We start from the raw sequence: 22,062 nt of genomic DNA, 5'->3' as shown, positions 1-22,062 counted from the left end.
CGGGACCCCGGGTGGGGACAGAGTCCCTGTCCCCACAGAGCCCACTGTCCCATCCCCGCTTCTGTCTCCCCGGCACAGCTGGACACTGCTGTCCCCAGTGCAGCTTGTGGACTTGCACTGGGGATCCTAGTCATAAAGAGACAAGTCACTGTGTTCAGGGAACTTTCTGCAGATCCCAGCTTTTAGATAAACGGTGTGCATTTTAGGGTCCAGCCTGTCACACTGGACAACGATCTCAGCCCAGCCCAGCAATGAGGTCGGGGCAGCCCCAGGTGTGAGTCCTGAGCTTGGCCCCCATTTGTATGCCCCAGTACGAATGGGGCCACCTTGTCATTAGTGTAGAGGGCTGTACTAAGATGCTTAGCCAGAGCCTGGCACACAGTAGGCAAGTGTTAGCCACCGTGAGAGCAATTACTGCCAGCCGTGCCCACTCACTGTGCCGGGTCCATACCCCACCCCATGTCCTGGTATTGTCACCATCTCCTGCCCTGTCCAGCCCCAGAGCAGGTGCCCCAGCCCGGCACGTACACCCCCAGCTTCAGCCTCCAGCTCAGCTGCCTGTGGCAAAGGGGAGCCACCAGCCTGTGGCAGGGCTGGCCCCAGGGTGGAAGCTGACCGGACTCACCGACGACCTTGGCCACGTTCGCGGCCTTGAGCCCCATCAGGTCGGGCAGCTGGTCGATGATGACGTCCCTGCTGGCCTTGACCTTGTGTACACGCTCGATGCTGCGCCGCTGCCAGTCGGTCCAGTAGATGAAGTCCCCCAGCAGCGTGAACCCGAAAATGTGCGGGAGCTTGTCCTCCAGGAGCGTCCGCCGCTTGGTCCCATCGACGTTGATCACCTGCAGGATGGCAGACACGGGGCTGAGCCAGCCTCGGGCCTGAGCGGCCTGGAACGGGACGGGCCCCAGCAGCATCTGGCCAGGCTGGGCACCGTGTCACTGAGGCAGCTGGAGGAATGACGTCTTCAGTGATGGTGCCATTCAGGGCCTCTTCCCTACTGCCTCCCCGACCTGGGTGTGCATGCTGTGCTGAGAGGGGCAGGCAAGGCAAACACGCATCCTCTGCCTCACCATCGCGGATCGACTGGCCACGGCTGCCTGGAGTACCAAGGTGCAGGGTCTCCGACCGGGGATAGGCTCATTGATTAGCGATGCCTGCCCAGACGCAGCATGAGAAGGCACTGATCACCACCCCCGACACAGAGCCCAGTTTCAAAAGGCTGGAGCATGAACACTCTAACCCAGACAAGGCCTCCCACTTGCCTGTGGACTAATTTCTTGCTCGGTCAGGACCAGGTGAACTCGGAGGACACTTTTGCTTCTAAGTCTGAGCTCAGAGCTCTAAGCCGATATCCAGCCCCAGACATACTTGTTGTTGAGTCGCTAAGTCCTACCCAACTCTTTTGTGACCCCACGGACTATAGCCCACCAGGCTCCTCTGACCACAGGATTTCCCAGGCACAACACTGGACAGGGTTGCCATTTCCTACTCCATGGGATCGTCCCAACCCCGGTATCAAACCTGCATCTCCTGTGTTGGCAGGTGGCTTCTTTACTGCTCAGCCACCAGGGAAGCCCCCGCAGACACACGATGGTGGCCGCTGACTCTGAGATGTAAAAGACTCTGACTCTGACTCTTCTTGAAGAGTCAGTGCTGATTAAAAGCATCAACCACAAAAGCCACAGACGAGAAAAGTACCTTCAAACGTAAGAACGCCTTAACCAACCGAAACACACAGACAACAGACTAAGACGTGCTTGTGATGACAGACAGTCCAATAGAGGCTGATGTGCAAAGGAAGACGACGAAAACGCAGCATCCGAACTTTGGGCTCTCAGGCCAGGACCAAAGAGACACGATGAATTAAAGGCAAGTCTCAACGGGCCTCCTGCAGCCAGACTACATTTCCAGCTCATCAGAGAGGATCCAAGCCTTCTGTTGTGCAGGTGGTACACACGTAAGACAGATCGGGAACGTCTTGAACAGAAAAGACTTTGGTCCTCTGTTGTTGGACAGCAGCGGACAAAACTCAAAACTGCTGGGTCAAACGGTGGGGGGCGGGGCAGGCACCAGGGACCCCACCCCTGCTCTGTCCACGGCCGAGTCCCTGCACCCCACAGACCTCAGTCTATCCACCTGTAATTAAGGGGAGCAGCTAAGTTACCCCGGGAACTTAACCAAACTGTGGCTGGGCCCCAACCAGGGGCAAGTACATCAGAACTGGAAGGCCAGGTACAGGCCCCCAAGGGGCACAATGAGCCGCCCAGGTGAGGGACCATCTCCTGTGTCACGAGCTGGCTTGCAGACCTCGGGCAGCAGGATTTCTGGGTAGAGCTCTGGGCTCCGCTCCTGGCCCGCGGGTTAGCCGCAGGGGTCAGACAACGGGTGCAGGAACACTCCAAGCTGGTCTAGGGTGCTGGATCTGGTTTTGGCCCCACAACACGAAGGCACGTAAAGATGGTGAACACACGCTTTACACAGCGCTTGGACCTGGGAAGGGGTCTCTCCTGAGGAAGTGCACAGCAAGAGGAAGAGCGTCTCCAAGAACACACGGCCCGTCTCACACTCACAAACACACAGGCAACACGCCTGCTCCTTCTCTGACACTGAATACCCAGGGCCAGGCAGGGGCTGTGGATACAGATCAGTACAACAAAAACAATCCACATCTGGAAAGTAAAGACTCGCCTGCTATACACCGGAGGGTCAGCAGTGTCTCTTTAGAGACTTTTCTCGTCCTTCTCTGGGTCCACATTTTCTTCATTTCCTTTACTAACTCCACTCCAGACATAAGTGAGCTCACGTTCCACTGACCGACGTGAGGAAGTACATTTTCCCAGCTTAGGAATGATGAACGTGAGCCCATGGAAGACTCAGGATGATTGAGGGGGGCGGATGCTGCCCAGAAGCACCTCCCTGTTTCTGCCTGTGCGCCCCCACCCTGCCGTCTCGGTTTTCCAGAACAAAGTGGGGGAGGCTGTGAGCTGCTCCCCAGGGCCAGGCTGGTGGCTCCCACCACAAGCACAGACCTGCAGCTCTGGGCTGGCAGGGCACCCCTCTGCCTCGGAAGGCCTCCCTGCTTACTCTCTGCACAATTACAGACCCCATGAAACACCGAGCAAGCCCTCCAACTTGGAAGAACATCAAGACTCGAACACTCAAGAAAATAAATGATCCCACAGCAGCCTTTTTCACAGCAGCTTTCAGCACACCTTGACCAAACCCAATACATCTGTTAAAGTAACTCTGCTGGGCCAGGCCTTTCCCAAATCCTGGAACCGACGAGTACGGCCTATCTACAGCGAGACACATGTCAGCCCCCCAGGCTCCCTCTGGGCCCAACTTGGGGACCCCCACCTTCCCTTGGCCCTCTATGGAGGGCGAGGAGACAGACACAGGAACCCATCCATCAGCCTCCGGGGTGGGCAACGCATCAGAACAGAATCCAGAGAGAACAGATCTGAACCTGGGAGATTGACAACATGGGGGCCGGGAGAGAGCACGGGAGGCGGACCGTCCAGGAGAGGGGCTACCAAGCAGTTTCTGAAAAGAAGCGTAAATATTTTCGGCTTTGAGGCCATAAGGTTATTGCCACAGAAAAACAGCCACGGAGGAAGCCTAAAATAAGTGTGAGTGTGTCCCAATATCTCAGATATGCAGATGCCACCACCCTTATGGCAGAAAGTGAAGAAGAACTAAAGAGCCCCTTGTTGAAAGTGAAAGAGGAGAGTGAAAAAGCTGGCTTAAAACTCAACATTCAGAAAACTCAGATCATGGCATCTGGTCCCCTCACTTCATGGCAAATAGAAGGGGAGACAATGGAAACAGTGAGAGACTTTATTTTGGGGGGCTCCAAAATCACTGCAGATGGTGACTGCAGCCATGAAATTAAAAGACACTTGCTCCTTGGAAGAAAAGTTATGACTGACCTAGGCAGTGTATTAAAAAGCAGAGACAACCTGTGGCGGATTCATGTTGATGTATGGCAAAACCAATACAATATTGTAAAGTAATTAACCTCCAATTAAAATAAATAAATTTATATTTTTTTTAAAAAGCAGATACATTACTTTGCCAACAAAGGTCCATCTAGTCAAAGCTTTGGTTTTTCCAGTAGTCATGTATGGATGTGAGAGCTGGACTATGAAGACAGCTGAGTGCCGAAGAATTGATGCTTCTGAACTGTGGTGTTGGAGAAGACTCTTGAGAGTCCCTTGGACTGCAAGGAGATCCAACCAGTCCATCCTAAGGGAAATCAGTCCTGAATATTCATTGGAAGGACTGATGATGAAGCTGAAGCTTCAACACTTTGGCCACATGATGTGAAGAACTGAATCACTGGGAAAAACTCTGATGCTGGGAAAGATTGAAGGCAGGAGGAGAAGGGGACGACAGAGGATGAGATGGTTGGATGGCATCACCAACTCAACGGACATGAGTTTGAGTAAGCTCCGGGACAGGAAGCCTGGCATGCTGCAGTCCACGGGGTTACAAAGAGTCGGACACGACTAAGCGGCTGAACGGAATGGAACATGTCCCAATAACACTTCATTTGTGCAAAAAACAAAAGAATTGGGATTTCATATAAATTTCACATGCCATGAGATACTACTCCTTTGACTGTTTTCATTTAAAACTGTAAGAAATTCCTTGACGGTCCAGTGGTTAGGACTCGGAACTTTCATTGCTGGGCCCAGGTTCAATCCCTGGTCGGGGAACTAAGATCCCACGAGCCACGCAGGTCAGCAAAAAGCTAAGTGTAGAAACCCCCAAGCATTTGATAGTGGCACAAATCAGGCAGTCTGGCCTCCGGTCCACAGTTTTCAACCCCTGCTCGAGAAGTTCCCCGCCCTTCATTTTCAGGAAAGGAAACTAGATGCCTCCAGGAAGTTATGTCCAAATGGCCAAGCCAGATGTGGAAGGGGCCCGCGTGCAGCGTGCTCTCTCTGACCTCTAGGCCTCCGGCCTCCTATGCTCAGCTGACCTAACACACCAGCCCCAGGTCTCAGGTAGGGGAAGCGGGGGGGGGGGGGGGGGGGGGGGTAGCAGGAAGAACACACCCATCCCCCGAGCAGCTCACTGCCCGACCTGCAGAACAACAGCTGTGCGCAGGGAGGAAGGGTGGGCAGACCCCAGAGCAGCTCACCCTCAGCCACGTCCAAGGGGCAGGACCCACTGCTGTGGGGTCTGCATGGCCACCCGCAAACCAGAGGACCCCGAAAAGTCATCTGAAGCGCACTTTCCTTACACTGAATGCTGTTTCCAGCACTTAGCCATGCAAAGGGGTGTGATTCCCAGGACCAATCCTTTGAAAGCATGACTCTTAAAGGGAAAAGAGGGACTTTCTTGGTGGTCCAGTGGATGGGATTTCACCATCCAATGAGGGGGGTGTGGATTCGATGTCTGGTCAGGGAGCTGGGATCCCACATGTTTCGAGGCCAAAAAATACCCAAAACATTTTTAAGAAAAAGGAAGCAGTGTTGTAATAAATTTGATAAAGACATTAGAAATAACCTACATTAAAAAAAATAATAATAACTGGAAAAACAAAAAACAAGGAAAAAGAGTTCTGCTCTCTGATGGAATAACTATACTCACATAAAACCCAAATTAAAACTGCCCTGGTTATTTTGACTCATGTAATTCAAAAGATCTTACACACATACCCACACATACCCGCAGAGCTTGTGGCCCCGTTGCTCAGGGGTCCTGCACCCTTCTTCCCCAGGGTTCGTGGACCTGGACACACAGCCCATCCGTCGCTCCTCCAATAAGGGTTTATTCCACGTGTGCTGGAAGTCACCTCCACCAACTCAGGAAATGTCAGGAGCAGGGGACCGATGTATTTTCATCCTAGTCTGTAAATCCTCCTTGGCCCACCTGCCCCCCTGGGGGGGACAATCCCCGCTGGGTACTTCCCACCAGCATCCACCGTGACTGTAGATGCTGGCTGCAAGGACATCAGCTCCCCAGGGCATCGGGGTGGGGGTGGGAGCCGCAAGGAGTCCGGGTGACCCCTAGGGCTTCCAGCAAGTACCAGGTAACCCACACAAAAGTGACACTTCCTGCCTCAAAGATGGGCCAAACAGGTCTATGGGGTCGGCCCATGAGACTTCTGCTTCTTGCCGCCGGGTGTCAGAGCAACCCTGAGGAGAAGTGAAACTGAAAGGGTTACCCACTCAGTCGTGTCCAACTCTTTGTGACTCCGTGGACTGGAGCCCGACAGGCTCCTCTGTCCACGGCATTCTCCAGACACTGGGGTGGGTAGCCATTCCCTTCTCCAGGGGATCTTCCCGACTCAGGGACTGAATCCCAGTATCCTGCCTGGCAGGCAGATTCTTTACGGTCTTAGCCACCAGGGAAGCCCCAGGGAGGAAGCTTGAGAAGATACCGCAAGGCCACAGAGGCCAAGACTCGACCTTGCTCTTATTCAGGAACGGCTGAAACTGCCACCCAGGGACCCTGCCCGATCACGGCGTGCGCACAGGGCTGTGCACACGCTCTACTTGTTTCAGGATTAATAAAGGGCGGGACTTCTGCCTCCCCTTCAACGGTCCCCGGCCGTTTGGGCACCAGAGACAAGTTTCGTGGAAGACAGTCCTTTGACAGGCCAGGGTCAGGGGATGGCTTCAGCACAGTACATTTATTGAGCACTTTATCGCTATTTTTATTACACTTGTGAAATATATAATGAAATCTGCAAGCCCCTGTGCTACAACAAGGCTGTGATCCATGAAGGGGTATGTATTTCATTATACAGTCAAAAGCTCTGGCTGTTCCACATCGTGTACGGATGTGAAAGTTGGACCAATAAGAAGTCTGAGTGCCCAGGAATCGATGCTTCGGAGCAGCTGGGCATGTGGCCTCGAGAACAAGCCCTGGATGGGTGGATCCGCCGGGGGGAGAACCCTTGCTAGGGTGTCATGGGCTTGGCGTCTACCAAGAAGCAAGTCAGAGAGAAAAGGAGGGAGATGCTGGGCCAAAGGGGCCATCGATTTGAGACTAAACAGGGAGCCAGCAAGTCCCAGATATTTGTACCAATGAAGTTGAACTTCGTGGTGCAAGAGAGCAGGGGCAGGTTGGAGTAGGGGCTGGGAGCAGGAAGTGGATGACAGGCCGGGGCCCCGGGTGTGGCCGGAGTCACAGGAAGGGCTGATCACCGGTGGCAGGAACTTCCACCCCCAAGGGCTCCAGACTCAGGACGAGGGTTAAGGAAGTGCCACAGGGGAACTCCAGACCCAAGTAAGTAGGGCAGGAGTCACAGGCAGCTCTGGGGCTGCATGGGAGGCAAGCCCGCACCCACACACACCCCAGATGGCTCCAACCTTGATTGACCAGTCCACCTCTGGTGCCCGAGGCTGGGGAGGGCGCCTCAGGGCTGTCTTCCCGGGCGAGCCGGCCCCAAGCCCATCCCCACCCGCACCCCACACTGGGAGCCACCCCACGCTAAGCCCCCTGAGGGGCTGCTGACCTGGGCTGGCCTGACCCTGCCGTCCAGGACGCTGTCACAGATGAGGCAGCAGGAGGCCCACCTGCAAGGTTTTGCAGCCTCCTCCCCTGCCACCCCCGCACCCCCCCACAGTCTGGACCCTGTTCCACAAATCCATCCCCGTGCTGCCACCACCGGCCAGCAAAGGCCAGAGGAATCCCCGCCTCATGGGCTCCAGGGCTCGGTTCTCCTCCCTACTCGCCCCGGGGGACCCGCGGCAGCTGCGCCATGAAGCAGGAGCTGGACCGCCGCCCGCTTCAAAGGGAAGCCGGCTGACTCCACGTGGGGGTCCTTTCTGCCGGTGCCCTGGCTCGGAACCCAGAGCCAGGCCACGGGCGCGATCATGCTGAAGAGACTCCCCTCTCCCCTCCAAGGCAACCTGGCCAGACATGCTGGAGAAGACGCTCGGCGCCTTAGCCTCTGGCGGGGCATAACCTCTTGGAGACAGAACCGCTGCCAGAAGCCGCCCCGCTGCCGGGCTGACCCAGAGGGGCCTCCTCTGACCGTCCCACCCGCCTGGAGTCCGAGGATGCCATCAGGAAAGGAGACGCGGCCCCTCACCCAAGGCTGTTCTCCCGAAGCCCCGACTCCACGGGACCCCAACAGGGGCGTCCGCACCTGGGCTGACGGCCTGATCCCCAAGGTTTGCGAAATTTGTCCTTTGAGGGGCGCACCAGAGAAGCCGGTGGCTCAAGGGTAAAGAATCCACCTGCAATCCAGGAGACAATGCAGGAGATGCAGGTTCGATCCCTGGGTCGGGAAGATCCCCTGGAGGAGGGCATGGCAACCCACTCCAGTATTCTTGCCTGGAGAGTCCCATGGACAGAGGAGCCTGGTGGGCTACAGTCCGTGGGGCTGCCTAGAGTCAGACATGACTGAAGCGACTTGGCATAAAGACGGAGAAGCATCTGCTGGGCACATCTACCCAGAGGTGCAGCAGAGCTGGCGCTCACTGGGTGCTCAGAGGCAAACCCTGAGACCCAAGGGGGGACAGCCCATGGCAGGAACACACGAGCCAGTCCTCCAGGAATGCCCAGGCCATCTCCAGAAAACTCACCCTGCAGCCCTTCACCACTGAAAAACACGCCAGAAGGGTCTGCCCCGTGCTCCAGGCAGGACCAAAGAAGGTGGAAAGCCCCAGGGCCAGGGGCTGACGGGCTGTGCCCCCACCTCCACAGAACAGTGGGGGATCCCCAGTGGGGAAGCTCACCTCAATTTTGTCCGTCTTGGCATCTCCCCAGTAGAGCTTGCCCTCCTGCAGGTCGAGTGCCAGGCCGTTGGGCCAGCCCAGGGAGGTATTGACCAGAACATGCCGCTCCTGCCCATCCAGGTTGGCGCACTCGATTTTGGGGTTTTCCCCCCAGTCTGTCCAGTACATGAGGCTGGAGAAGAAGCACACGTCTGTGAGGCTGCCCGTCTGTCATGTCCCGGCACCCCTAGGACTGAGAATGGTGCCCACCCTCATCACGCCTGAGCCCATGGGCAGGACCAGGGGCTCTGCAGGGAACAGCAGGGGCTTAACCAGGCGGGGCTCTGGAACTGCAGCCAGCAGAGACCTGCCGAGGGTCCCGGGGCTGCAGGGAACGAGCGCTCAGAGGGAGAGAGGGAGGCATAGTGGAACCTCCTTCAAGTAGCTCAAGGGCCCTGCGTGCCAAGCACAGCAGGCAACAGGCTGTCTGTTGACCCGAGAAGCAAAGTGAGATGCCCGTGTGTCTGCGTGCACACTTCAGTCCAGGGAAGCATCCAGAACCGTGTCCTGAGCACACCCAGCACTGGGAAGGACCCGACCCCATCTCACAAGGGAGGACAAGGCCCCCGAGTGAAGCCGGCAGAGGCACTGACCTGACAGCCTCCATCAGGGCAGCGGGGGAGCAGGTACCCGTCTCCCCAGCCCAGAGCCCGGCTCCCATCACTGGTGACAAGCTCCTGCCTCCTTGCCCTGCAGACCCAGGGGACTGGCCTCTCATGCCCACCTGCCCTCCCCGAGGGACGGTCCTGCTCTTCGGCAGATGATACGGAGCTGCATCTGTCTGCCGGTCCGCCCCACCCTGGACTCCACGGTGCTCAGGGCTCAAGGCCCGGGCCTGTCCAGCCACAGCCCTGTGACCCACCCCGAGGACCACACCACTGGGCTTCTAGAGACAGGCAGCTCCACACGGAGCAGGGCCGAGAGCACAGGCTCCCCGGGCAAAGGGCTGCAAGCCTGTCCACCACCAGGCCTCCTGCAGGGTCAGGTCACTCGGAGCCTCAGCCCCAGGGGAAAAAGGAAGAGCACCCGGAGACCCCTGGGTGCTCCGGTTACCATGCTTACGGCCAGCACAGCTCAGTTACCCACCCCCCACACCCAGCGATCGCCCCTGGGGCTGCCTCCCAGGACTGCCCTTCCAGCTCCTCCAGGCCGTGCCCAGGACTTGGGCCCACTGAGGAGGGCCCATCCCACACTGAGGGCAGAGAGCTTCCCTGCAGCCCCAACCCTAGCCCTCAAGAGCTCTCAGGGCTCCCCGCCCCCCAACTTTTCCTGTTCTTGGTCATGAAGCTGCAGGAAGGTGCTCAGCTGCTACCCTCTTGAGCCGCTGGGGCCGGAGAGTGTCTCAGAAAGGCTCCTACCCTGATGGATAAGATTCACAGAATCCTACAGGGGAACGTTGGAACCAGACTGCCAGGTCCAAGTCCCGCCTCCCAGCTGTGTGACCTTGGGCAAGTCACTTAACCTCTCTGGGCTTCAGCGTCCTCCAACGGACCTACCCCGGCAGGTGAGGGCAAGCGGGAAACGTGCCTGCAGCACGGAACGTGCACAGAAGAGACTCGGCACGCGTGGAGTAAGGGCTGCGGAGGCTGTCACTCTGGCCACCACTGCTGGCCCAAATATTTCATGGTGGACAGCAGGTGAGGAGACTGAAGCCCAGGGTGAGAAATGACTTACCCAAGGTCTCTAGGGTTTTCTATAAACCTAGCCAAGCTCTGTGTTGGAGCTTCTCAGTCTGGTTCCCAGACCAGCCTGTCACCTGGGAGCTCATTAGAAAGGCAAGCTCTCCTAAACCAGACATCTGCTTCCTCCTGAAGGGGAGAAAGCTCCGGGACCCCCGGGCCCCCTCAGCCTGGCTCCCAGCGGCCCCTCCCAGCCTTACCCCATCACGGGGTGCAGCACGATGGCTCGGGGCTCGTCCAGGTCCTCGGACACCAGGATCTTGCGGGAGGTGCCGTTGAGGCGTGTCACCTCAATGCGGTCGGTGCCGGTGTCGGTCCAATAGAGGTTGCGGGCCACCCAGTCGACCGCGATGCCGTCAGGATCGTTGATCTCGGTGTTGACCAGCGTCTGCGCCCCCGACCCGTCCAGGTATGCCCTGCGGATGGCCCGCACCTCATCGTCCGTCCAGTAGACATAGCCCTCCAGCGGGTCGTAGTCGATGGCGATGGCGTGCCGGATGTCATCCACCTGCAGCACGATGTCCGTGAAGTCCGGCGTGTCCAGCGAGATCCTCCGCAGGTCTGTCCGCCGGGCCAGCAGCAGCACCTCCTCTGCCCCTGTGACCGACACACACGAGCAGCGGGGTCAGAGGCGGGCGGCACGGCGGGCCTGCAGGGAGGGGGTGGGGGTGGGGGTTGCGGCAGGGGAGGGGCTTGGCCAGGTCCCGGGGGCTTCCTTCCTGGGGCAGGTAAGGTTAGGGAATATTCACGGGATCTTCCTACATGATCCCTAGTTCATCTGGCGCTACTTCTATCACCGTCTTACAGAAAACAGAGGCACAGAAAGGTTAAGCAGCCAGTCGAAAGCCACACAGCCATCTGACTTCAGCCACTAGGAGAGCTGCTTCCTGCTCAGTCCGCCTTCTCCCCTGCAAGCCCCTCTCCTGGCCACAAACAGCCCCAGTAACCAGTCCTGCCCAGGCTCTGGGCTCCAGGCCCTGCTTGCTCACCATACTCCTCAAAGCTCCCACTGGACTCAAACGCCACCTCTTCCCTGAAGCCCACCCTGCCTCCCTATACCCACCCAGCAAGGCAGCTTCAAGTCCGTGACCACGCACACCATCACAAGTCCATCCTTCCCAGGTGGCCATCTCACCAACACCGGTAAGCGCCTTCCCCTTTGTCACCCTGGCCGTATTGTGCTTTGTTGTGTTACTGATTTGCTGTGGTTTCCAACCGGCTTATTTACAGTGAAGCTGTTTTGATCTAAAGGTGAATCTGTTTACATGGAGGAAGCCAAGCCAGGGTGATGTCATCGATACCTTTCATGGCTGATAAGTTCAGCTGGTCACAGACTCCAGGCTCTGCTGGGGGGCTTCTTGATAGGGACGATGACTCAAAGGACATTTAGACTCTAAATACTGAAAGTCTGTGAGTCCTGGGCAAGGAGACGCTTGGCTGACCTACACTGCTCTCCAGAGATCTTGAGAGCTCCAGCCATGCCCAGGCCACTCCCGGTCAGCAGTGCTGTGAAAGCATGCGGCCATCTCAGGAAGGGAGGAAACAGCTGTTCCTGCCCTGGAAAGGCTCCTCCACATAGACCATGGGAGAGCCGCGTAAGGGCCCCTGAGTGATGACCTTGACAGCAGCCCACCTTGCCCACCCAACAGGCGCTGTCGCCCGCTAGCAAGGGACCTGAGCCAGCAGCCGATATGCAGCTTTTAACTGGATGGACTGACTCTACAGAGAAACAGCTCGTTGAAAGGCGCACCTTAACTGCTCTTGCCTCCCCTTTGCCTGGAACAATAATGTAACTGGTTTTGAGTACAGGGATGTGAGAGCTGACCATAAAGAAGGTTAAGCACCAAAAAATGGATGCTTTCGAACTGTGTTGCTGGAGAAGATTCTTGAGCATCCCTTGGACTGCAAGAACAAAAATCAGTCCATTGTAAAAGGAAATCAACCCTGAATATTCATTGCAAGGACTGATGCTAAAGCTGAAGCTCCAATACTTGGCCACCTGATGGGAAAAGTCGACTCATTAGAAAAGACCCTGATGCCGGGAAAGATTGAAGGCAAAAAGAGACGGGGGCAGCAGATGAGATGGCTGGATGGCATCACCAACCAAACTCCAAGAGACACTGAAGGACAGGGGAGCCTGGAGTGCTGCACTCCTAGGGTCGCAGAGTCGGACACGACTTAGTGATAAAACAATGATATTATTTCTTCATTGACTTATTAAGAGACAGTATTCCTTACAGTACCAACTTGTGAACTATTAACAGCATAAATCATAGTTCCCCACGGTGAACCTGTGTTAGATAAATCATTGGCAAAGACAGTCTCAGCCTCTGAGCAGAATCTGCCCTGAACAAAACACATCCTGGATCATCCCAGGGAGTCATCAGAACTTCTGGCCGAGGCAGCCTCGCGTGCTACTGCACAGAGCCTCGTGTGTAGGGCTCCGGGGGTGCTGGCCAGCCCTGACCCGGACACCCCGAGAGGCTGCTGGGGCCAGGATGTGGCCCTCCCCCGCCACCACCCATTCACTCACTCTGACCCCTTCTGGTCTTGAGGATCCACAGAAGCAAAAAGATTATGCTCAGAAGCCACCTCTGGCACTCAGGGGGCCCCTTGCCTGGTCTGACGAAAGGCCTAGAACGGGCAAGGACCCGGCTGAAGTCACACAGCAGGGAGGGCTGCCGACAGGGTGGGGACCAACCCAGCACCCCTCATGCCCAGGCCCCCAGGACCGGGCTCTGCACCCAACTGCGCGGGTCTCCTCACGCCTGGTCCAGCCACAGGCCTCAAACAGCCGATCAGCTTCTTGCCTCAGGGTGGAGCCCTCGGAACCCGCTGTTTTGCGGAGGGATTCTGGGGTCACCCTGCCTTGTGTTTCCAGTGAGGGCAGGAACTTGATCCAAGGCCCCGTGTTCGTAACCCAATTCCCCCACTAGAGGGTGCTCACGGACAGCAACGGCTTCACGAACTGAGGGCTGGGGAAACTGAGGCAGCTAGGGTAAAACGGGAGGTGCAGGGAGTGCTGGAGAAGGTGCCCAGGCACCCGGCTTCATGGAAACCTCCCCGAACCCAGCTTTAGCTAGAGGTGCTGATGCAAGTTCTGGCCTGGTGTATGGCAGACAGAGAGGAGGGGAGTTCTGCTGGGCTCCATTCCCAAAACGTCCTAGTAACATCAGGGCTGCTTTTCAAGGGCCAGGTCACGGGCTGCCTCCTCCTCCAGGAAGCCATCCCTGCCTCCCCTCCAAGTGGTCAGAGGGACCACACACACAGGCACCCCGCCTACTGCCTCACAGGGATGCTGGCCCATACCCCGCTCTGCTCTCTGCAGCCCAACACAAGGCCCTGCCTAGAGCAGGTGCCAATATCCCAGGACAAGCAGAGAGAATTCAGGGCAGATACTTCCTGGACCCACTCCTGCAGTGTGACTTGGGGCAGGTCTCTATTCCTCTCTGGGCCTTGGTTTCCTAATTTAGAGTGAAGACTCAGCCTGACCTGATGGGAGTCCCCATCTAGCCCTGATATCAAGGAGAACCATAAACCAAACTCTATGGTGGGTTCTGCCTTAATCTGCCCCCACGGGAGCTGGCCAGAGTGCCCAGAAAATGCTGGTTCCTTAGGGAACCAGACACTCGGTTCCCAAACATATTTTGAGCCTGTTTCACCCATCCCTATTCCCATGATCCTACAGACACAGTTATCCAAGATAGCACCATCCTCACAACAACCTCTGAGGTGGATTCATGCTCCGTTTTACTGCAGAGGAATCCCGCCGCACAGAGAGGTTAAGCTCCTCACCCAAGGACACACAGCAGCAAGTGGGAAAAATAAGGTACCATGAACACTTCAATCCCCGGAGCTGGCACATGCAGGAAGCCCAAGGCCAGCGCACTGGCCCAGCAGGCCTGGTTGCCCCACCAGTGGCTTTGTGGGCAGCAGCTTCAGGCCAGGCCCCGAACCACGTGCTGGGGTTGGGAGTGGACAGAAGAGTGGAACTGCCCGCAGGGTGCTCCTGCAGTCACAGGGCACAGACCTTCAGTAAGCAAGACCGTTAATGAACCAGCGCTGGGAGGAAAGCAGGGGTCATGGGCACCTGCGAAGGGGGCTGGCTGAGACTAGGGCTCTGGGCTCCAGCAGGAGCCTCTGGGATCCACAGGGCTGTGACCCCGGATGCAACAGATTCCAGCAACCTGTCCCCGATGGGCGCAGAGCCACCAGGGGCGAAGTGTGCCCAGACCCAGCCCTCAGGTAACCAGTCAGTACAAAGCCTCGAGCACACCCCACCATCAGGAAGCCCCATCATCAGTGTTTCCTAGAATCAAGTCTCTGTGGCTGAGGCAGAAATTAAATGCTGGGATAAATCTGTAGGTGTTGACTGACTCCAAACCGGGGTTGGGGGGCTCCTCTGACACCCCTTGGGCCACGGAGCCTTTGAGGTTTTTAGTTGAGCTTTGCAAACACACACACACACACACACACACACACACACACACACACACACACACACAGACCAGGACCCCCAGGAGAAAGCCAAGGTCTGGCCCTGGTCAGCCTGAAGGTCTGAGCAGGCAAAGCCCAACACGGAGACATGGGGAGTACTGTCCTGGGCCAGGTCAGCAGGGCAGTTGCAGAGAGAAGACCCCAAAGCGGGCCTGGACCCCTTGGTCGGCAGACGCTCACCGGGGCGACCTCCAGGGTTGTTTGCGGGGAGGCGCAAGCAGCAGCTGGCCTTGGAGTGGGTGCAGGGCGCTGGGCCGGCCCAGCAGGAAGAGAGGCCAACCCCCTCCCTGGGACCAGACACAGGGCCTGGGGAGGACTTTGTTTAAACACCAGGGAAGTAAACTGTTTAGAAACTTAACAGTTTGGCCAAATGGTTTTCTTTGGGGTTGTTTAAACAAATAGCCTGCCCCGCGGCACTGCCGAAGAAAGTGAAAGCTTCCCTTGCCGTCTGGGCAGCAGTCCCTGGAGCCTCCTCGGCCGGCTTCTGACCGCTGCCCTCCCCCCCTGCATCCACCCACGTGGGAAAGAGGGGCGCACCCCTGCCTTGGGGTCAGGCATGGGGCTCGGGACAGAGCCCTCCCCGGCAGAGTGTTCGCCTCAAAATGGATAAGCAGACAGGAGGGAGAGCCCGACGCCAGGGACTCGTCCAGCTCAAGCCCTCCTCCCTGACAACATAGCATCCAGACCGAGCCACCGTCCCCACAAACGAGCGCTGCAGCCACATCCCCCGCAAACTGGGCAGCTCTTTTCAGCAGAGACTGCTTCTCTGACAGTCCTGGAGGCCAGAAGTCAAAAGTTAAGGTGCTGAGGGCTTCCTGGTGGTCCAGTGGCTAACAACACTCTGCACTCCCAATGCAGGGGGCCCGGGTTCGATCCCTGGTAGGGGAGCTAGATCCCACACGCTGCAAGTAAGACCCAGCACAGCCAACTCAGTAAAATAAACAAAATAAATATCAATCCATCAATAAAATAAACATTAACAAATTAAATATTCAAAATCAAGGTGCTGGCAGGGCCAAGCTCCCGCGAAAGACTCTGGGAAGAGCCGTTCTCAGCCTCTTGCAGCTTCTGGTCATTGCCAGCAGTCCCCGACGCCCCCTGGGCTGTGGCTGCTTGCCTCCGTCTTAACTCGCCCTCCTCCCTGGGGTCTGTGTCTAAGCAGCCCTCCAAGAAGATGACTGGTCCCTGGGTGTCAGGCCCATCCAAGCACAGCACGACCTTGTCTTGGTTCCCGCTGCAGAGACTATCTCCTAATCAGGTCACATCCACAGGTTCCAAGGCTGCGGGCTTCACCGTTGTCTTTTGGGGGGATATGATTCTGTTCCCAACAGTTGGGGAGCACGGGGCGGGGGGACGCTTTCCACAGAAGGACGGGTTCAAGGGCAGGAACTCCAGACACAGGGCGTAGGGCAGGCAGGCGTGGGGCAACCCTCCACCGCCCCCTATCCGTGGGGTCTGATCTGAACTCGGAGGCTGGGTACCCGCCGAGGGTGGACCAGCAGACCATGACTCTACTCTGAATACCTTCTGCACGCTGAATGCCGGGGCAGCTCCAAGCCCACCCTTGTCTGCAAGGAAGCCTTGTGGAAAGGGCAGGCAGTGGGGGTGGCAGAGCCTGGCCACGAGACACACAGAGCCCCCCGGGACAGAGGCCAGAGGAAGCCCCTGTGACCAGCGTCATCTCCACACCCTCCGGCCTGCCTTCCAGTCCCCACAGGGCTCTGTGCGCCTTCCATCCAGGGGCAGACGGCAAACGCTCCGGGCTCTGCAAGGCCACAGCCGCCTCTCACGGCCCCTCGGCTCCACCACTGTGTAGAAGCTGCCACAGTGGACGCGTCAGCAAAGGCGTGCAAGCAAACCGTCCTACGTGGGCGCCAAAACCTGAAGGTCCTACCGCTTTCCCAGGTCACCAAACACTCCTCTCGTGATCTCTGTTCAACCGTGTAAAGACCGAACTTAGCCCACAGCTGCCCCCAAACAGGCCTCGAGCCGTCTGGCCCACGGGTGGGGGCTGGGGTTTGCTAGTCCTTCCGTGGGACAGTACTTGTGACTTCTACAGCGTCAGAACTATAGTCTGACAACACGGGAAACCACGTCAGGACGGAGCGGGGACACAGAGGGACTCCAAGTGCTCTCCATTCCACTCCCCTGTAAACCTAAAACTGCCTGAAAAATAAAGTCCGTTAAGTATTTTAAAGAAAGTTAAAAGGCATATAAATCAACAAGAAAACTACCCAGACCCCAATAATAAACAGGCAAAGTCCATAAACACAAACTAATAGAAGACAAAAATCACAATCAATAAACATGACAAACGGCTAACTTCTTGGTAACTTGACCATCTGAGCCACCAGGGACGCCCAAGCGTTAGTCGCTCAATTGTGTCTGATTCTGTGAACTCATGGACTGTAGCCCAGCAGGCTCCTCTGTCCATGGAATTCTCCAGGGGATTTTCCTGACCAGGGATCGAACCTGGGCCGCCTGCATTGCAGGATTCTTCCAGGTAGAAGTGAGGGCCAGCTGGGTCAGTAGGTCCCCACCTCCCAGGGGACTGTCTCGTGCACGCTTCCTGGATGGCAGTGTGGGTTAGGGACCCTCTGACCAGGCAACTTCCCCTCCAAGAAGCCAGCCCAAAGCAGCAGCTAGAAATGCACGTGGGTTCTCCGTCACAGAGGGTCCCCAAAGCTTCGTGAAAACAGCAAAACCCAAACCTGAAAGGAAAAACCTGTAAAGAACCTAGAGATCTCACTAAAGGGAAAAAAGTGAAAGTGAAGTTGCTCAGTTGTGTCCGACTCTTTGTGACCCCGTGGACTGTAGCCCACCAGGCTTCTCTGTCCATGGGATTCTCCAGGCAAGAGTACCGCATTGGGTTGCCTTTTCCTTCTCCAGGGGATCTTCCCAACCCAGGGATCGAACCTAGGTCTCACGCATTGCAGGCAGACGCTTTACCCTCTGGGCCACCAGGAAAGCATTATATATATGAAGGGGCTGGAGTCTAGGTCAATCGTTACACAAGCCCCAACGGCACCCTCTGGAGAAGGCGGGGCCAGGACAGGCTGGGGAGGTGGTAGGCGGGAAAGCCAGATCCGAACAAATCACGCAAGATGTGAATGCGGGCACAGGAGAAAGGACAGGGTGCTCCCTCTGCCCTGGGGGTCCAGTGGTTAGGACGCCTTGCTTCCATTGTAGGCGGCACGGATTTGATCACTGGTCAAGAAACTAAGATCCCACGTGTGAGAGCCAAATAAATAAATAGATAAAAGGACAAGAAACACACTTCAAAATAGTAACAGCAGCTATCTCTACTGCTGCTGCTGCTGCTGAGTCGCTTCAGTCATGTCCGACTCTGTGCAAGCCCATAGACGGCAGCCCACCAGGCTCCCCCGTCCCTGGGATTCTCCAGGCAAGAACACTCTAGGTGGCAAAATTATGAGAGTTTTAAATTTTCTCCAGTTATTTTTTATGTTTTCCTTCCTACAGCTAACACAAATGTCACTTCAAAAGAAGAAAAACAAAGGCTTTAAAAGATGACGCACAAGTTTATCCCGAGGGGATCTCACAGACTAGGTGGGGCGATGGTCTTCATTCCAGAGACCCACGACGGCTTTCTCAAGGGTGACCTGGCAGGGAGTGCCCTAGCTCTCCACTAAATTGCCACGAGGGTAGGGGGGTGGGGGTGGGGATATATTCGGCCTCCAGGTTCTGAGCTGTTTGAGCTGAAGAACAGGAGAAAGGAGGGAGAGGGAAGAAGCACCCACAGCCCTGGCGGACCAGGAGGACGCTGCTGGCGGCGGTCGTCCGGTGTGGGGACCACCTGAGAGGGCCTCAGGGTGAACCCCTTCCGCACCTCAACTCGGAAAACGGACTTTTCACGATGCGCAAAACAAGAGTGCATCCCAGGGCCTGGACTGACCACATCACCATACACGGAAGGGGGGGGGGGCCTGTGAGTTCCCTGCCCCCCAACCCAGCAGGCAGGGTGGACAGCACCCTGCCCCTGCTGAACCACCTATAGCTCCAAGGTCACGGCCCCCCACGGGAAGGACGGGGCTCACACCTCACGGCTCCCCCAAGGCCGCACCACCCTCGAAGGCTCCTCCTGCCAGAGATGCCTCTCCACCTGCCTGACGCATCCTCAGCCCCCGTCCTGGCTCTCGGGTCTCCTGCGTCCGTCTCCCCTCGCTGCCCCCATGGGAGGCAGAGCCAGCCTTGACCGTGACCCGGGCCCAGACCCACACAGGCAGAGCCGGGCCCAGCGTAGGCCGCGGTCCACGCTGCAGCTTCTAAGGCCATAAACAGCTTCACAGCAGGCAGGCAGCAGGCTTGTTTTTGTTTTTTAGCAATTGATTTTCTCCACTGCCCCCCTGGGGTAAGCAGTTGGACAAACACTGAGACCACAGGCCGGCACCCCAGCCCAGGAAACCGCGCTGAGCGACCACAGGGTCACAAGGCACAGAGGAAGTGGCCGGGCCGGACGCTGGCTCCACTGGAAACCTGAGGCCCAAGCAGCTGTCCCCCCACACGGCCCACCTCAGGCCTGCCAGCCAGGCTGCAGGGAGGCTACGGCCCCTGGGAACCAGGGGCCGGGTAGGCACCCTGGCCTGGGGGCTGGGCCTGCGTGCACGGCTCTGGGACCGGGGTCACCCCGCCCTGAGGCCTGGGGTCACTGGACAGTGGCCAGGTCAGTGCCAGTCCTGCAACCCCCCCACAGCCAGTTGCCTCCGGTCCCATCCCCAGGCCCCTCACCTGGCCCTCCATAGACAGCACCGCCTGGGGGTCACACCCAACCTCACCCCCAGCCCCATTTCCCTCCTGAGTGACCCTGAGCAGGCAAGCTGGCCTGTTCCTCACGGGTAGGACTCAGGTGTGGATAAGGCCCCCACACAAGGCTGGGAACGAGAGAGATGTGTTCCAACAGAGTGTGGTTGGATGGGCAAATGAGAAGTGGGCAGCCAGGCTCCCTGAAAGGCAGGAATGTGGGGTGGGGGCTGGCAAAGAGCCCAGGACTTGCATGAGGAAGGCTCCGTCCCACCTCTTCAGGCTCTGTCCCACCTCTTCAGGCTCTGTTCTTTAGAAAGCCCACAGAGGGGTCACTCTGAGCCCAGGCAGACCAGAAGCATCCCTAGACGACTCTGGTGCACGGCAGGCAGACGTCCCTGGGGCCCGGGCGGGGCAGGGGAGTGTTGGGCACAGACCCTGGGCCAGGCTGCGTGGGCTCAGGTCTCGTCTCTGCCCCTCCTTCTGTGCCTCTGACGGTGCGTGTGGACAACGCAGGCTGGCCAGAGAGCCTACCTCATATAGCGTCACTCCTAGCCCCCAGGAGGTGCTGGGGGCTGGGGCATCCGTCCACCAGCGCCCAGACCTTGAGAGCACAGAATGTGTCCCTGAGGGGACCCATCTCAGCCCCCGGGGTCGGTCCAGGGCCAGGCTGGAGGTGGGCGCGGCTGCAGAAGCAAGGGGCACGTCGGACAGGCTGGGAGGGTTGGGGCTACATGTGGAGTGACCGCAGTCTCACTGTGGCCAGTGGACACGGGCAAACGCGCGCCTGACCGCAGCCAGGACACCCGCCTGTCCAAGGCCCCAGACCCACAATGTCACGTTTTTCTTTTAAAGAATATGGCAGGCTCCCCTCTCCTCTTCTATTAGTTTTAAAAGTTAGTCTTCAGATTCAGACACAAAAGAACACATGCTGTGTGGTTCCATTTCTATGACGTTCCGGAACAGGCAAAACTAATCCGTGCTGATGGAAGTCAGGACAGCGGCCGCCTCGGTGGGGGGGATGGGGGTGGGGGGATTGGTTTATGGCGGGAGGCTGCCCAGGGCACCGGGGAGCTTTCCGGGTGGTGGAAGTCTTCTGTATCTGGTGTGGGGTGGTGGTTATGCAGATGTATACAACTGTCAGCACTAATCAAAATCTACACTTAGAACCTGCGCGTTTTACTGTCTGCAAGTCATATTAAATACCTCAATTTCTTAAAAAAAAAAAAAAAGTCAGCACTTGGGCTTGTGACACCATTTCTTGGGACAGTGGAATCTGATTTTCTTGCTATTAAAAATTCACGGTCCGTGGCTGAGAACAGCAGCTGCCTTCTGTTTGCAGAGTCGACGCCAATCACTGCCCGGGCGGCGGCGGCCTGGGCCACAAGGGCCTCCTTTCTTTTCCCTTCGACCTACTTCCCCGATAAGTGACAAGACAGCCAGGCTGGGAACAAACGCACCCCTTATCCCTCGGGCCTGAGCCTCAGCTAATCCTCCCGGACAGACGGACGGACGCGAGGGGCCCAGTTGTCAGCCCGACAGTAGGCGCCTCTGTCCCTCTGGCTACCCCCGCCCAGCCACATCTCCGCCGCCCTTTCGTCTCCTGTCCCCACGAACATCTGTTAAAACTCCTTCCTGGCGAGGTGCGCCAGGCGGGCCGTCAGTCAGCAGGCCCCCGCCTCATCTGGAAAGGCCTGGGCTGAGGGTACGGAGAATGACGCCCCAGCACCGCCTGGCCACCCTCGGGTAGCGGAGCCACATGCCCCAGACATGGGCCCGCAGGTCACCTGCCCAGGTCATTCAGGCCCTGAGGAGGGGGTTGTCCCACGGGCATAAGGAAGGCCCAGGGACAGAAGTCAGAAGAACAGGGCAGGTCCCCCGAGGGGCGGGCCCCCGAGCGGCTGGGAGCAGCGGCAAGAGCGAGGGCCCTGGGCCGGTGGTGGTAACTCCCAAATAAGGCCCCGCTACTGCTGTTTTTAGCCCATTCCACATAATTGGAAAAACATGGGGAAAACCAAAGCCAGCCGGGCACCTCCGTCGGCGTGGCTGCCAGGGAGGGGGCGGGGAGGCTGGCGCTGGAGGGCACGCGGGCTCGCGGTCGGGCCCGGACCGGGCTCCTGGCCCAGGGCGGTCTCCCCGCCTCAAGGACCAAAGTCACTCGGTTCCCCCCAGGCTTCACTCAGCCCCCAGCAAGGCCAAGGCGGAGGAGGGCCACTTGCTGAGGCATCCACTCCAGTCTCGGAACCCATAGGCGCCTCCCTGGGTCTCTGGAAACACGGGCCCCCAAAGCCAGTGGGTGTCACCTCCCCGCCCAGGGGGCTGTGGGAAAAGAGACGCCCCTCGGCCCACAGGCAGGGAGTCCCGGGGCTCCTGTCCTGTCTGCGTGC

General features: G+C 57.7%; 1 protein-coding gene across 2 annotated transcripts in view; it reads right to left on the bottom strand.

Annotated features, from left to right (window-relative positions):
- Positions 1–22,062, bottom strand: part of LRP5 (LDL receptor related protein 5) — a 122,486-nt gene that overhangs the window by 40,092 nt on the left and 60,332 nt on the right. For both annotated transcript variants that reach the window (XM_018043250.1, XM_018043251.1), the window contains exons 6-8: positions 10,621–11,017; positions 8,703–8,874; positions 626–842 (exon numbers count right to left, since the gene is read on the bottom strand). In XM_018043250.1, the coding sequence (XP_017898739.1) occupies positions 626–842; positions 8,703–8,874; positions 10,621–11,017 (786 nt within the window). The remainder of the gene's footprint in view (positions 1–625; positions 843–8,702; positions 8,875–10,620; positions 11,018–22,062) is intronic.

This window comes from Capra hircus, chromosome 29 (assembly GCF_001704415.2).
Source record: "Capra hircus breed San Clemente chromosome 29, ASM170441v1, whole genome shotgun sequence".
NCBI classification, from domain to species: Eukaryota; Metazoa; Chordata; class Mammalia; order Artiodactyla; family Bovidae; genus Capra; species Capra hircus.
Note: the sequence above shows the minus strand (reverse complement) of the source record. Positions and strands in the feature narration are given on the sequence as shown.